The sequence below is a fragment of the Tachysurus vachellii genome, chromosome 12 (genome assembly GCF_030014155.1).
Source record: "Tachysurus vachellii isolate PV-2020 chromosome 12, HZAU_Pvac_v1, whole genome shotgun sequence".
NCBI classification, from domain to species: Eukaryota; Metazoa; Chordata; class Actinopteri; order Siluriformes; family Bagridae; genus Tachysurus; species Tachysurus vachellii.
The window spans coordinates 6,213,433-6,230,668 of record NC_083471.1 but is presented as its reverse complement, the minus strand read 5'-3'; the positions used below and the strand labels follow the sequence as shown (position 1 = coordinate 6,230,668).

General features: G+C 41.5%; 1 protein-coding gene across 3 annotated transcripts in view; it reads left to right on the top strand.

Annotated features, from left to right (window-relative positions):
* The first annotated feature begins 6,849 nt into the window (after positions 1-6,849).
* The window catches only part of sash1a (SAM and SH3 domain containing 1a), a 278,579-nt gene continuing 268,192 nt past the window's right edge, over positions 6,850-17,236 (top strand). For all 3 annotated transcript variants that reach the window (XM_060882678.1, XM_060882677.1, XM_060882676.1), the window contains exon 1: positions 6,850-7,757. In XM_060882678.1, coding sequence (XP_060738661.1) covers positions 7,320-7,757 — 438 coding nt within the window. In that variant the 5' untranslated portion in view covers positions 6,850-7,319. The remainder of the gene's footprint in view (positions 7,758-17,236) is intronic.

The following is a 17,236-nucleotide window of genomic DNA, read 5'->3' as shown; positions in this document are numbered from 1 at the left end:
CAGCAAATTAAGGGTCATTCGGACATTAGGTTACTATTACCAATCAATTAAACCTCCGTGCACTCTGTTCGTTGACTGGCAACAAGTTCTGTCTCTCTTAAATCTTTCCACTGGTGATCTGATCTGGTGTCCTTTTCATCATGTGGCACAAATCAAAAACTTTGACTTTACCTTCATAACTATTTAATAATCTACGTTATCCAGACTAAACTATAATAGTTAGCTAAACTATTTAGTAGGTTTGCTCCAGTTCATGTTTACACAGACCACTATTATTTAGTGTTTGCAACAAATGTGTAACAGCAACCATAGGCCGATGCGATGGTCTGTGATTGTCCAGGGATTCCATGGCTGCTGACAGTCTCTGTATGATTTGAAGCGCTGTGTGTTTAATATTTTATGACCCTGTATAGGATGTTTACACTTCCTGCTATGCTTCAGTTGCCACTCCAGCAGCCTTTTGTGTTACTTGTTACATAGAGCAACTCACAATATATATGGATCACTCTTTAACTAGTTCCTGGGTGAGTCTCTCATTATCGGCTGACTCTTAAGGCACGCAATACTCATTTTAATCCCCCTTATATATACACACATACAGACAGGGCTGTGACATTGCCTTTGTATCTTTTTAGTACAAAACATTCAGTTCATTTGTCACCCTGCACTTGTTCTTTTATATAAACCACAGGCAATGTTCTATCTGACGGTACCCAAAGGAAATATAATGGTACATTACAGGTAGAAGGCCACACAGAGAGTAAGCATGGCCACAGGGTACAGTATATGGGCACTAGCTATTAGCTCCAACCAGTTCTACCTGACTGTGTCAGAGTGCAGAGAACCAGATATCATCACTGTCTATAACCTACTGAACGACTATAAATAGCCAACATTATAAATGAATATGTTGACAATGATAAACCTATAAAATATGAGGTGAGGTTCATTCATTCATTCATCTTCTACCGCTTATCCGAACTACCTCGGGTCACAGGGAGCCTGTGCCTATCTCAGGCGTCATCGGGCATCAAGGCAGGATACACCCTGGACGGAGTGCCAACCCATCACAGGGCACAAACACACACACTCTCATTCACTCATGCAATCACACACTAGGGACAATTTTCCAGAGATGCCAATCAACCTACCATGCATGTCTTTGGACCGGGGGAGGACACCGGAGTACCTGGAGGAAACCCCCGAGGCATGGGGAGAACATGCAAACTCCACACACACAAGGTGGAGGCGGACCCGGAATCGAACCCCGACCCTGGAGGTGTGAGGCGAACGTGCTAACCACTAAGCCACCGTGCCCCCATAGATGAGGTTCAGTTTTATATAATTCATTGTAGCTTGCACTGTACATAAACCTCCATACATGAACACTTTAGAAATGAACACTACTTAGTAAAATGTATTTAAAAAAGATACTCTCTCCCAGCTTTTACTCCCAGTTCCTGTTAGAGTCCATCGAAGCCTTGTGGCAACTTTCTGATCCAGCCATGAGTATGGTATGATTTCCATACCTTCTTTTGTCAAAGGCATTCTTAAAGACTGTGTGCGGGGAAAATGTAACTGATTCAACAGTGGTGCATTTGAGAGAAACTTTCCCAGACTCTTTTCCAACATTTTGCAGCTTGTATCATGCTACATTATAGATGTTGTTTGATTTTTTTTTCTGATTCCCCATGTTCAGGAAGACTACAGAGATAAAAGCATTCATATTTAACATTCATTAGAAGCTTCGGTAGGCAGGAAGCTTAGCATGAATGCAAATAAGCGGTGAGAAGTGTTTTCCTGTGAAAGAAGGTTTTACAGAGTATACTCTTATAACAAAGTGATTCAAACAATGCTATGCTAGTATAAATGTGTTATGAAGCTTTTGTGGTTGGCACATTTTAGAACTTTATAATTTGATCTCATTTATACAACCAGATAAATGAGATAAATTTTAGAGCTTTATAATACTGTGTGTTAATAATATTTGTGTGTCCACAATGGAGGTTTAACTGCTGCAACGACAACCTGAAACACCAGAACAGTAGAAAAAGTGGACCTTATAGGCCACAATAAGAAGGTCAGCACATTTCATAGTAAATACAGCTTTTTTATTTATTCTACAATTTTTTTAATCAATTTAATTAATCAACTTCAAATCAATCTAAAAAAAATCTAAAACAATAAAAGGAAGAAATATTGTAATAATGTGCAAAAAAAAATATATAGGAACTATTGATACTCCATATACCCTGTTCTGATCTATCAGGTGATGGTGGAGCAGAGGCGGTCGATGTCAAATCATCAGACAATTGATTCACCACGAGATTCAAGCTTTAGGTTTTAAAGCCAGATATTTTTCAGAATCTCATGAAGCATGTTCTGTATTTTCTGTACTATTAGATATGTCATTGTGGTCTCTACAAGGTGCTTCATTTTGTACAATGAAAATACTGGAACTGACATGTACAGTACCTAAATTGATTCACTCATTATATGTGTACCGAATGAATTACTTACTCACTCACTCATTTTCTACCGCTTATCCGAACTACCTCGGGTCACGGGTAGCCTGTGCCTATCTCAGGCATCATCGGGCATCAAGGCAGGATACACCCTGGACGGAGTGCCAACCCATCACAGGGCACACACACACACACTCTCATTCACTCACGCAATCACACACTACGGACAATTTTCCAGAGATGCCAATCAACCTACCATGCATGTCTTTGGACCGGGGGAGGAAACCGGAGTACCCGGAGGACCGAATGAATTACTTGATTCATATTCCTTTTTATTTGCATTTAGATTCTAAGGAAAGTGAACGCATGTCCTACAAACCATCAATGATGGTTTAAAAAATTAGCAATAAGAAAGGGTAAATCTAGGTATTCTTTGAAACGGATTGACTGATGTTCCCTTTATAGTGGTAAACTATAAAGGGTAGTGGTAGCTCAGTGGTTAAAGCACTGCACTACTGAACTAAGGTCATGAACTCAAATCACAGAATCACCATGTTGCCACTGCTAGGCTCTTGGGCAAGGCCCTTAACCCTCAGTTGTAATAAATGAGATAAATGTAAGGGCAAATATGTAAATTAAAACCCATTGCTGCATTGCCACTTTTGTATATTCTCCCAATGCGTTTCCTCTCACTTCCCAAAGAAACCTGGATTGTCTATTGGCAAAGTAGGCCTAAGTGTATAGTGGATTAGACTGAGTGCACTAACATATATCAGTGATTTGCCTTATAAAGTACAGCACAACAGCTCTAAAATGTTCCCCTAATTCTTATTGTTTTTCTTTTGCCAGTGATATAAATCATTGTACCCTCAAAAGCTTACTATTGAACAAGAGAATAGTGATTTATTTTCAGTCAAGCCCTGGGATTAGTAAATTTGGTCGTTTTACAGGCTCCATATTCTCTCCATAGCAACAGGCCATGTTGCTGTCGTCTTATCACAATAAGATACAGCAGAAAGCTGATTCTGAACTCAAAGGAATCTCAACAGGAAAAAAGCTTAAATATACAATAAAACTCTTGAAGAAGGAGATTCCCTGAGCATCTATACCTGCACAACACAGAGAAGGAGCACCATCAAGGTATAATGCTTTTTAATCAGTGTTTTTTGCTTGATTCAATTTTTTTCTTGAGAAGCACCCCAGAGTCAGCTTTATTGTCAATTCTGTTATACGTACAGGACATTGAAAATTGTGTTTCTCTCAGAACTACAGTGCAGCAACAAGAATTAAACAATAAACTGAAAAACATGGTTAGCACGTTCGCCTCACACCTCCAGGGTCGGGGTTCGATTCCCGCCTCCACCTTGTGTGTGTGGAGTTTGCATGTTCTCCCCGTGCCTCGGGGGTTTCCTCCGGGTGCTCCGGTTTCCTCCCCCGGTCAAAAGACATGCATGGTAGGTTGATTGGCATCTCTGGAAAATTGTCCGTAGTGTGTGATTGCGTGAGTGAATGAGAGTGTGTGTGTGCCCTGCGATGGGTTGGCACTCCGTCCAGGGTGTATCCTGCCTTGATGCCCAATGACGCCTGAGATAGGCACAGGCTCCCCGTGACCTGAGGTAGTTCGGATAAGCGGTAGAAGATGAATGAATGAATGAATGATGAAAAACATGACCACACAGACAGTGTCATATCAGAAATACCCACTAGATGGAGCCAGGCAACATTAAACATTAGTCTTATTGACTACAGTGTGAATCAGCCAGCAAATGCAAATTATTGCTCATTTTTTAAACCATCATTGATTATAATCATATCCTCTAAAGTGTTCCTTGGATTTTTTTTCCTGTTTTTTTTTTTTTTTTTTTGAATAAACCTGCAAAACAAAAAGAAGTCATGTACAGTCACTAAGTCATGAGTAACTTTCCCCACACGGTTAATATCACACTATACAGGGGACCACTTAGAGGGATCATGAAAGATGTGAAAGAATTCAACAAAGGCATTTCTAAAACAAGTATACTGGACTGGAAGTACCTTCTTCCCACCACATGATTACTTTAGCAGAAAAAAATAGAAGGCTAAAATATTAAGCTTGCCTTACAAGCTTTGGTGTCTGGATTAATCCGAAGCAACCTTGTAGATGAAGCACTGGGTTTCTACCAAAAGGCACATTAATCTATTGACTTTGAGTGTTCATGACATGGAATACGCTTGTTTTTATTTGCAAAGCCCTTTGGTTTACTATTTGAAGTGGATGGGGGTTTTGTGTTGGACTACAGGTGTCTGGATGCACTTCCCCTAAATGTAAGTAGTGTCTCTTCCTCAAAGGCATATATATATATGAATGACTGCTATGATTTCAAAGTCTAATGAGTGCATGCTATTCATAGGCTGTAACTATAAAGAAAACCAAGTATTTGCATTGAAACTTGTGTTGTATTTACGTAGAATGCTGTAGTCTATAACACTTTGGAAACTGACGATGCTGAATGGAGCCCATCATGTCACTGCCAGTGAAAGACTGAGGGGAGTGTAGGGTCTGATGCAATAACATTATATCTATTATATCTATCTTATGTCTATTTAGATGATTGTTGTCCAGGAAGATATGTGTTGATTATTCCCTTGGGTTTAGAGTGATGAGACAGATTGATGAGCACCAACTTCCTTGGTGTTTACATCACACTAGACCTTACATGAGTGATCAAACATCAGAGCCGAGACAAAAGAGACCTGCAGCACCATTTCCAGTCATCCTTCCAGCCTTTCTCACTATATTGTACAGGGTCAGAAGTTTGTTCTAATCAGCTGTGTCACTTTCTAATCTGGAAATTGTAAGGTCCACCAGAGTAATGTCCATGATAATCAAAATATCAGAAGTATATACAAATACTCATCCCATGCATGCTTTATAGGAGGAATTACGATCATTTCTGAGGCAAAATCTACATATTACACAACAATTGTGCATATTAATTGCAATACTAAAAAAATACCTGTATTACATTTGCAATGGAAAGGTCTTTTAAGTATGTTTAATACTTGGGAGAAGCGATACCTTACATCTACATCTACATTTCTAATTTCAGATCCCGGCTTCGCCGTTTATGGATTAAAAAATAAGATTAATTATATTTAACATTATTGTACTTAGATAATTTATATTTGATATCATTAATAAATACGTAATAAATATATGCATGTCTATAGGAAAGTACTGTCCTACACTTACTGTCCTCGTGGACTTAGTTAGGTTACGGTAGTGAGGCTGCAGCTCTTCATCATCATGTATATATCAATATCGATTAAATTCCATCATCAAATACGATTGTCAAATATAAAGATAAGATGAGATCGGATAAATATAATAAAGCTTTATTCATCACAGGTGCAAAATTCCAGCAGACAAGGGAAATTCCAGTAAAAGAGTATTAAAATAAGTTCAAATGATCAATAAAAATGTATACAAAACTCTTTTATAGAGATTAAATTATAGAGAATAAAGATTAATAAACCAGATACACTCATGTGCATGTAACTACAGAGATTTTTAGCAAATATAGATTATATGCCCACCCATGGAGGGGCACAGTGGCTTAGTGGTTAGCACGTTCGCCTCACACCTCCAGGGTTGGGGGTTCGATTCCCGCCTCTGCCTTGTGTGTGTGGAGTTTGCATGTTCTCCCCGTGCCTCGGGGGTTTCCTCCGGGTACTCCGGTTTCGTCCCCCGGTCCAAAGACATGCATGGTAGGTTGATTGGCATCTCTGGAAAAATGTCCGTAGTGTGTGATTGCGTGAGTGAATGAGAGTGTGTGTGCGCCCTGTGATGGGTTGGCACTCCGTCCAGGGTGTATCCTGCCTTGATGCCCGATGACGCCTGAGATCCCCGTGACCCGAGGTAGTTCGGATAAGCGGTAGAAAATGGGTGAGTGAGAATGAGTGCACACCCGTGACCTGACACGATGCTGATGTATAAACACCGACAGGGGGCGCACTGATACCGAGACAGAACCATGAACGCGCGCTCTTGGAATGCACCCGAGATTAAGCTGACAGTCTTATAGGAAATAACGCCTTACCGTGAGAGCGCGTGCTGGACGTGAAACAGAAGGCAAAGTTGTCTAATTCTGACCGCACACTATTTTAAACAAGCCGAGATTAGCTCTGCATGTGCAACGCTGTGTCTGAGTGCGCAGCTGTCACGGAAACACGCCGGTGTCACGGGAGCTCGCGCTGCACCGCTCATCAAACGACGAAGGCTTGGAACCTTCACGCGCACCTTTTTTTTTCTTCAAAAGGAGGCGGATTACAAGCAAAAAAAAAAAAAAAAAAAAAAAAAAAAAAGTTGGCAAACCGAAACTCCGTGCGTACCAGCGCACGAGAAGGAAGTGTAACGAAACGGGAATGCGGCTTGTTTTTGATGTGTTAGGAGCTGAGAAATCGACACATCAGCTGCTGTTCGGCGTCACGCTGTCAATAAAGACAACAACAACAACAAAGGTGAAGCAGGTGACTTGGGAATATTCACAGAGTCAGCTTGGAGGCATGAGGCGTGCTCAGATTGTTCAATGTGCTGTGAAGACATTTAAATCGGATCTTAGGTGAAGGAGCGTACAGAAGAGAAAACGTTAACGTGACTTGATAGTTTGTGTCTCTGTCATCACTTATGGATATCTTGCTTCCATGCACTGGCCACTGGACAGCTGTTTTGGTGGCATGTACACTGGCTGAGATGTGATCCTGACACCTTTACGCACCTTTACGCATTTTTACGCACCTTTACGCGCACGCACGTGTACATCCCCTGTCCTCAGGTAGCCTCCTAAATACACCACCTTATATTTCTGTGACAAAATGATGAGCACCGGTCCAAGCATCGTGTACGAGTGGCTGAAAACGCTCCAGCTATGTCAGTATGTCGAAGCGTTCGTGGATAACGGCTACGACGACCTGGAAGTTTGTAAACAGATCGGAGACCCCGACCTGGACGCAATCGGCGTGTTTATACCACACCACCGACAACGGATTCACGACGCCGTGACAAGACTCAAAGACGAGGACAAGCAGGCTGCCTCGGGGCTTTATTTCACCTTAGAGCCGCTGATCCCGAGCCTCAGGGGATCCAGGTCTTGGACAGATCAAATTGGAATGACGTGCACGGGGTCACACAGGAACCTGACCTTCCATAACCGGGAGCTTGTAGTCTACCCAAAACTGAAGCTGAAGATCATGATCAGGGATAAACTCATTAGGGACGGGATTAATCTGGCTAGGCCTCCATATTCTAACAAGGTAGGTATTTTCCCCCTGAAGAGCAGAGTTAGGATGTGTTTTATGTGTCTTATTCATAATCAAATCTTATTGTAACTCATTTTGATGGTGTGTCCAGCAGAAAGGGTTTGCAAAAAAAAGAAGAAGGAAATACTGTAGATAAGTGCCACAGACTATTGCATGAATTTGCATGCTTTAAAAGTGCAATAAGTGATTTATTTATTTATTTATTTATTTATTTATTTATTTGCATTCTTGTATAAATAAATTGAAAGACAATTCTGTAGATATTTTGTTCTATAGGTGTGCTAAGATCCTTTTGTTGGCATGGATATGAATGGGAGAGTGGGTCAAGGAATAAAAAAAAAACTTCATCAAACCCACCCAACTGTGAGAGAATTAATCTTGGAAAAATGACTTAGTGCAGTTTTAATCTTTGATGTAATAATGGTTTTGTCTTTTTTGGAGCCTGTTCCTAAAAGGCTCCTCTATAGCATGGTTTCTCTGTGGCTCAAAAATAAGTCTCTCTTAATGATAACAATGAGATAGTAGACACCTAACCATCGCACTCATAGGGTTCTTCCCCAAAGTTTGAAAGGATTAAATTGTATAACGAATGCTATTGCTTGAAAATGCCCCTGTGCACAAAGCAAGCCCGATGAAGACACGAAGAACTCCAAGGTTGGTTTAGAAGAACTTGCGTCCTGTACAGAACTCTGACCCCTATTATTGGCGGCGGTTGTGTTAAAATATGATCATCACTGTACTCCGCCATCCAATAGGATATTGATGTCTTTGTCTTTTACTAAGTAAATAAAAAAGGAAACATATTTACTCCAATCTTCTGTCCTAACACTCTCAACAATCTGAGATAAGGTACGGTTGTTAAGGTAAGAGTTAAGAGAAAAACATTATTAATTGAGCACCTTGAAGTGCTGCTTGCGATTTCTCATTTTGCAGGTGTATTTCCACTCCACCATCTACTCTATGTGTCTGTTATGGCACCGGTATAGGCTGTGTGCTGTAAGCAGTTATTCAGAAAGTATTGACAGTGTTTGGAAATGGTCAGTATTGTTATGTGGCATTATAATTTCAGCTCACAGGTGGCCTAGCTGGGAGTTATTCTTCTTCCGATCACCAGATACGTGTAGTTTGGCAGCCAGATTCAGATGAGTTCATTGCTGTCTTTTCATGGTGTCATGAATTGGCAAGCATAACCGGTTTGGTCCATTACTCATTTGCGATCATGAATGCACCATGATTTAATAACTTAGCACCATATTTTTTCAACTGTCTCAATTGAATCTAATATACACCATTCCAACACAGCGTTTCAGTCTGTTGTTCTTGCCTGACAAGTATCGCTCATCTGGCACCTGGGTTGTGCATAGAGCGTATCATAACATAGTGTGTGTGTGTATGTGCAGATATGTATGAATGCATGCATCTGTGTTCCTGTTCAACCATTAAATAACTATTATTTAGCAGATTTGGTAAGCCGTGTTGACCATAACCTTAGACGCTGGAATTTGCTTCAACTACACTCCCTAAGTTCAAGACTTGAGACATTACATCACAGACTGCCGCCCAAATCAAAAAGGGTGAGGGTGGAGAACTGACCTGTTTGGCAGTGATTCTAAGAGGCATAAGTTGATCCACACTCGGACGGTTGGGAGGCACCGTGTGGATTATCACGATTAAACAGTGTAGTGAGAGTAGCCTAGTCTGTAATCAGTGTGTAACCTTAAACACAACTCACCACTGTTTTACACACACACACACACAAACACAAACACACTCTCTCTCTCTTATTTGCATTAGACAGTCGAGCTAAAATTTCACTCACTCACTCACTCATTTTCTACCGCTTATCCGAACTACCTCGGGTCACGGGGAGCCTGTGCCTATCTCAGGCGTCATCGGGCATCAAGGCAGGATACACCCTGGATGGAGTGCCAACCCATCGCAGGGCACACACACACATACTCTCATTCACTCACACAATCACACACACTACGGACAATTTTCCAGAGATGCCAATCAACCTACCATGCATGTCTTTGGACCGGGGGAGGAAACCGAAGTACCCGGAGGAAACCCCCGAAGCACGGGGAGAACATGCAAACTCCACACACACAAGGTGGACGTGGGAATCGAACCCCCAACCCTGGAGGTGTGAGGTGAACGTGCTAACCACTAAGCCAACGTGCCCACCGATAAAATTTCAGAATGCATTTAAATGTTAAGAAATATAGTGCACACAAAGCAGGATAAAGTGCACTGTTACGTTGGTTTACAGTGTGAGAGAGAATAGAGAGAGAGAGAGAAAGAATATGTTTATAGTCTTACCTACATGAAGAAAATGCATCAGTGAATATACAGAAATGTCACTGGTACATGTTGGTTCCAACAAACCTCCAACCCTGATAACCATGTCCCCTCTTAGCCAAGCTGAGCAAGCTCTCCTTCAGTGACATCGGTAAATTAAATACTAATGCAAAACAAACGCAACAGAGTTACGTACGTACAATATACAGCGACCTAAACCACAGATGATAATCAACAAAAACTCACATAGCTATATTACCTTCACGCTCAATCCATCATTATAATTTTGTCCAAAGTGATCTGCTTCGTGTTGATACAAAACCTTTTACCTAAAAACTGCACCCGATGTTCGTGTCTGTGTTTTGTGTTTTATGCTTATTACCATCAGTTGACTTTGATGGAGTAGGGCTGCGACGGTGAAGACTGAGTTTTAAACAAGATACCGCTAAAAGTATATTAAACAAAAGACCCAGTGGGTTAAACGGTGAAGGCGTTGGGTTGTTGATCAGAAGGTGAAGATTCAAGCTCCAGCCTTGCCAAGCTGTTATTGTTAGGCCCTTGAGCGAGGCCCTTAATCCTCTTTACTCCAGGAGCGTTGTCCCACAACTGACCCTGCGCTCAGACCCCAACTTTCTAAGCTTGGCTATGTGAAGTAAAGAATTTCACAGTGCTGTAATGTATATGTGGGGGGAAAAAAGCTTCTTTTTCTTCTTTCAAGCGGAAAAATTAAGAGCAGAACGATTATTCGATTATAAGAGCAGGGCAACGGCTTTCTAGCACCTTTCTTGTATCAATGCCTGTAAAAGCCTTTCCATATTTAAAAGCACTCTGGGATTTCTTCATGGCCTCTTTAATAGTACTATGACTCATTAAAACTCTTCACATACACTTTAATTAAGAGGAAAAGTCACGAAAAATTAGAAATAACGGAAGAAACTTTGACCTGCATCGCATTATCCAGCAACAGCTACGACAGCGGCAGCATCCAAACCACACTGCACTGGCTCAAGGAAAAAGAAAGAAGGAGATTGAATGAGACAGAAAGTGGGTGTTTAAATGCCCCACTTTTATTGTCATTTTCACGCCTTTTCTCCTAGAAATCCCCAAGCTGTTAGCGGTTTTCCCCCAGATCTCTTTCTAATCCATTTCGGTTTGGTGTCTGCTCCATTACATCCATCCTTTCCTCTACCAGCATCTTGTGGTACTGCTGCTTTACTGTACATATTTACACACTGCCTTGTGGTCAGTAAGTGTACTTTTGTTCTCAGGATACTCCAAATTTAAAGGGCTATTATGCTTTTTTTTTGATATGTGATATCTAGTTTGTGTTTTTTTTTTTTGTTTGTTTGTTTGTTTGTTTTTTTCTTTATGTTCCAGTAACCAAGTCTCTAGTTTCTACGAGCCGGTCGAATTGCCGTATCCTTCCTGGCGGCTTAAAACACGCCGGCCATGCTGACCCCTCTCAACATTTTATGTAAACTCTAGTGACTGTTATGTGTACAAGAAATACTCCAACCTGCCCATCTGGCACCAGGATCCGTGTCCGAGAGATGCCTCATGTTTGCTGACCACATAAACCGTAGCTCTTGACGGATATTTGCACGAATTTCTGTGTTTCACTGCTGCAACCTGATTGGCAAAGAAAGAATGATGTGTGTTTATCGTGAGGAGAAAATAAATGGTGGATAAATGCATGGTGGCAAAAAAGCAGAGCTAAGGTCAGAGAGAGTTTCAGTAAAAAAATAAATAAATAAACTGTTTCTTCAGGGGGCACGGTGGCTTAGTGGTTAGCACGTTCGCCTCACACCTCCAGGGTTGGGGGTTCGATTCCCGCCTCCGCCTTGTGTGTGTGGAGTTTGCATGTTCTCCCCGTCCCTCGGGGGGTTCCTCCGTGTACTCCGGTTTCCTCCCCCGGTCCAAAGACATGCATGGTAGGTTGATTGGCATCTCTGGAAAATTGTCTGTAGTGTGTGATTGTGTGAGTGAATGAGAGTGTGTGTGTGCCCTGCGATGGGTTGGCACTCCGTCCAGGGTGTATCCTGCCTTGATGCCCGATGACGCCTGAGATAGGCACAGGCTCCCCGTGACCCGAGGTAGTTCGGATAAGCGGTAGAAGATGAATGAATGAACTGTTTCTTCAACAAATCTTGTGATCTCAGATAATTGCAGTGTGCTGAAACTTTCCCTTATATCGATTCACTTTCACTTCACTTTTCAGCTGAAACTCATTCGCTAATTGAAGCCAAATCACCGGTCAATTGGATGACGTGCAGTTTTACGAATCTAAGGGGTCTTTTATTATTTGATTATATCCTCCCTGTGAGATAATCACTTTGCAGAGCGGTACGGACAATCGGCGATAACGTTCGGCCGGCATGGCGATTAAAAACGGATGCTTTACGGACTTATTTTGTAACTACAGAAGAGCAGGATTCTGAGCAGGTTTCCATGGTGACCTCTATACAAAGTATATTGCAATTATTGATGACTCATTGTGCTCTACTTGAATGGCTTGGCAGAATAATTCAGGATCAATTTTAATGATGGTCGCCTTACTTATGTCCGTGTGTGTGTGTGTGTGTGTGTGTGTGTGTGTGTGTGTGTGTGTGTGAGTGTGTGTGTGTGTGAGTGTGGTGAAAATGACAACGATGATGGTGTTTACACTGAGTTTGTTGAAAAAGAGAGGTCAGCTGAAATAGAGGGGAGCGGTTGTCATGGCAACGCCAGCATTCACTTTTCCGACCAGGATGTTGACTCGGTTTAAAACGAGCCATGCAAAGATCACGAGTAAGATTTTATCAGTTTATTCATTATTATGTACAGATACACACACACACACACACACGCAAAACCACCAGTCTTTAGGGCTCTTTCTTGGTCTTTGTGTGTGTGTGTGTGTGTGTACTTTTTCTAGGATTTAGGTCAGTGTGTGCCTCTGGCTTTGTGAGAACACTCTACTCTAAACATCTCCATAATCTCCTCTGTTACTTTATCTATTCATTGCTGTTCAACCCACCTGACCTTCATGACCTCGTCCCATTACAGACCTCATTTACACTTGTGCTCATGTACACAGTGTCACGTTTCCTGTCCTGAAAATACACCGCAGGTACAGGGGGTACTGACCCATTACCCTTCACTGTCATACTTAGTACAGCGTCTCTCCAGTTGGCACAATGCCTGTAGCTGAAATGTTGCATGTCCTTGATATGTTGGTCATCTCACAGTCGTAGCAAGAACCGAGAAAATCTGTAATCGTTCTGTGACGCCATGCAAATCTCAGATCAGATCAGACCACATAAACCAGTAATGAATATTAATTTAGGTAAGTGATATCCAAGTATAATTCTCTCTCAGCGCTCTGAGGCCGTCAGTTCTGTGGCCATCAGTCGTGACCTTGTTCGGTATCACAGAGGAAAAAACGCATATCAGTATTCATGAACCAGCATAACAAAATCTGTAATTCTAATTAGGGAACTTAATGAAGGGTGTCTGACAAAAGAGAACGGTTGGGGCTGGACGGTGCTTTTATTGTTTTTGTTTTTTTTATTTAATATTAATTTAGTATATAGAATGGAATATTTTATTAGGGAAGCGGTAATGGCTCAGAGAAATATACTGAAATTATAGTCAGTAGTAAACCCGAGCCAACGATCTTTAATGTTTCTCTTACTGTACATTCCCATTGGTGAAATATAATTAATAAATAAATAAATAAATAAATATCTAACTGGATCCTCCAGCAGGACAATCGTTTGTCTTTGCATTTTAGAAAAAACCCAGTAAATCTTTGCTCAGTGTTTCGGCCATGTGATTTGAAGTTCTGTCCTCGTGTTGCGTTTAAAAACCATTTTCGAGTCTGGATGATGTTTTTATTTTCTCTTGATAGGATTAACCAAGCGGCGACTGCGTGTCGCGCTGTAACACAGAGCTCTCTTTTCACTCCACATAGGGGTTTGGTTATAATATTTAGTGGGTTTTTTCCCTCTCTGTGCCAACGCTAACAAGGATTTTCACGCTAGCGTTGTTGGCACACGCACTTCTGAAATGGATTTTGTAGCTCACAGAGAATCAAAAGTGAAAACTAGCCATGACTTTAGCGATCGTTCAGGGTTTGTTCAGTTCTGCTGTGGTTCATTACTGAATCACACCACGGACTGCAAGGAGCCAATAACCGAGACGTATTGGACAAAATAAACTTGAACACTGATGTTTTTTTATATTTACAGGCCACTAGTGTCTCCTGTATAAAGTCATGTGATGACAGGATTCAAAACAAATCATGTATAAATGACTATAGGAAGCTAGGACCAACTTTAGGGCTAAAAGTATCATCTATATCTTCAGCTGCTTTGTTTGTTGCTGTTTATTGTACTCAGAGTCGATCGGCCCTATACGCTCACTACGCAAGTTGCGTAGGGCCCCGCAAATTACGCAAGGCCCCGCCTCCCCTGCCTCATTTTACAGCGCGTGCTAATGTTTACCGTGTAGATGACAATATGAAGCGGAGCTATCCATCTGGTCATGAAAAGAGAAAAAGAAACAAAATGAGAGTGAAATGCGATCAGGTAAACTTGTGTTCTCTTCAAGTTTGATGTCAGCAAGAGCAAATAACAGTAAAGTTAAGTTGATTCTGGCTCTAGTCTCTATCTGACTAGCTAAATTAGCTGTGCAGTGCTGACAGTGCAAGTGTGAATGTGTGGCAAATGTTTACATGGCTCACGGGTCAGGTAGGAGGGCCCCTTAGCAGAATTTTGCTTAGGGCCCCAGGGAGGTCAGGATCGGCTCTGATTGTACTTCCATACTTTCTTTATTCCTGCAGCAGGTAAACAGTACTTTATAAATAAAATGAAGCATTTAGTCATCTGGGAGTCATCCATAGATCGATAACATCTGAGAAAACCGCCATGTGACCTCTGTTAGGTGATACTTCATAACAGAAACAATTTGCTAATAATGCCGGGACTCAACTGAGCAGCTGAAGGTGAAGGGTTTTTGCTCAATGATCCAGCAGTGACAGATGGTGATGCTAGGATTTGAATTTCCGATCAGTAGCCCAAATCTTTAACCTCCGAGCATCCACTTAGTGTGACAGTTAAGCACAGTTTCTCTTTAATTAAAAGTGGGTTATCAGTTTTAATGGAGGGGTTAGGGATCATATTTCATAATTACATAACAGACGAGACGTGATTAAACGAAGGAGTAGTCCAAGTTTAATGAGTTCTAACTACGTTCTGGGTGAGACTGATCTTTTAGCTGAGCTTTCGAGCGTCGGAATCCTCCCTTAAAATAAAGTTCGAGGTTCGAGCTTTGTTCTTCAAAGCCAGGTTTTTGATTTTGCAGCCAATGACATTGTGTGTCTTGTTACGACCTGGTCTGGGTCAGGCCGCAACATTCAGGTAAAAATAAAAAATAAAAAGTCGCATGATTGGGGCACGGGGGCTTAGTGGTTAGCACGTTCGCCTCACACCTCACTCCTCCGGGTACTCCGGTTTCCTCCCCCGGTCCAAAGACATGCCTGGTAGGTTGATTGGCATCTCTGGAAAATTGTCCGTAGTGTGTGATTGCGTGAGTGAATGAGAGTGTGTGTGCCCTGCGATGGGTTGGCACTCCGTCCAGGGTGTATCCTGCCTTGATGCCCAATGACGCCTGAGACGCCTGAGGAGGCACAGGCTCCCCGAGACCAAAGGTAGTTTGGATAAGCGGTAGAAAATGAATGAATGAATGAATGAATGAATGAATGAATGAATGAATGAAAGTCCCATGATTCAGTATCACTGGCTCGGCTTTACTCCCTTTAACTATACACAATTTAAGTCAACTAACCTTTCACAAAGGAAAAAAAATAAAAATACACATCCTTCCCTCGCTCCCTAGATAAGCTAAAACGAAAAAAAAAAAACAGAATTAACGTAAATGGCACCGATTTCCCTCAAACCACCAAAACATTCGGTGTGTACTAATGTTGTGTAATATTTTCAAAGAAACTAAATACAACCAGAGCAATCAAACACAAGGATATAGGACAATATCCATAACAGACAGAAGGAAACTAAATGCAAACCTTATTTTGCTACACATCAAACACAGCGAAGAAAGACCCATCAGCCAATAGCATGAGGGAAAGGTGGAGCATTGCGTATAAAACAGTGATCCTACAATAATAGCTGAGAGACGAGGGAATGTAGCGTAGACGAGGGTAAGTCTGGGGGGAAAAAATAAAATGGACAAGAGACGTCAAACCCACCACTAACATTAGTTATAAAACACAAGGCTTAAAACCAAGCGTATGAGGAGGTAACAGTCTTCGATAAGAAACAGAATGACAAGATGTCTGTTACACCAATAAAAACATTAAAGTGTCTTACAAGCCATACTCCCTCTGTCAGTGCAGCAAGATTTCCAAAGAAATTTGTTCAATCTCTGCGAGAGACACCTGCATGTGCAACGAGTCTTACGTCCAAAACGGTCAGAATCTTCAGCTGATTTTTACATTAGAGAAATCTGTTCCCAGATCCACATCCAAGTTTAGCCTGTCGTTAATCGAGCAGGACCAACACGCTAATCGGCGCTGTTAGTCTGTCTCGTTAGCGTTCACACAGCTGCAGTTCCTCTTCCCCTGTATTCCCCGCCAGGACAGATAATTGAGTAGCACTCAAGGACTTTGGAGGACTTCGAAAAAACGATGTAAGGTAAATTTACTAAATAATACAGATAATACAACCTGGTTAAACGCTAACGTGAACTCTGAGCCTGGAGAATGTTCCAGATGTTTGGGGCAAGGTTGTTTACAGTAGCATCTAAACTAAAGTATCTAATCTAGAAATTAAAGTCACTGATCATATTGTTCACTGTTTTAGATGTAGAGCGTTAGTGAAAGCGGCGGCTGTTGATGCATTCAAGATATTTTTCTTCCCTTTGAATCGGACGTAAGAAAACGTAGCTAAACAATCACTGGCTTTGTTATTTAAGGATTTTTCAACATGGAAATTGAAGTCATCAGTCCAGAGAATTACCAAAACCGTGAACACTGAATGATCAAATGAATGAAACTTGCCAAATTCAAAGCCGAAAAAAATCAACATTTTCCATACAGTATAATGTCTGGAGAATTTTGAATTAAAGAAGCTGCTCCATCTATGGGCCTTTTTACACCTGGTCACTTCACTTTT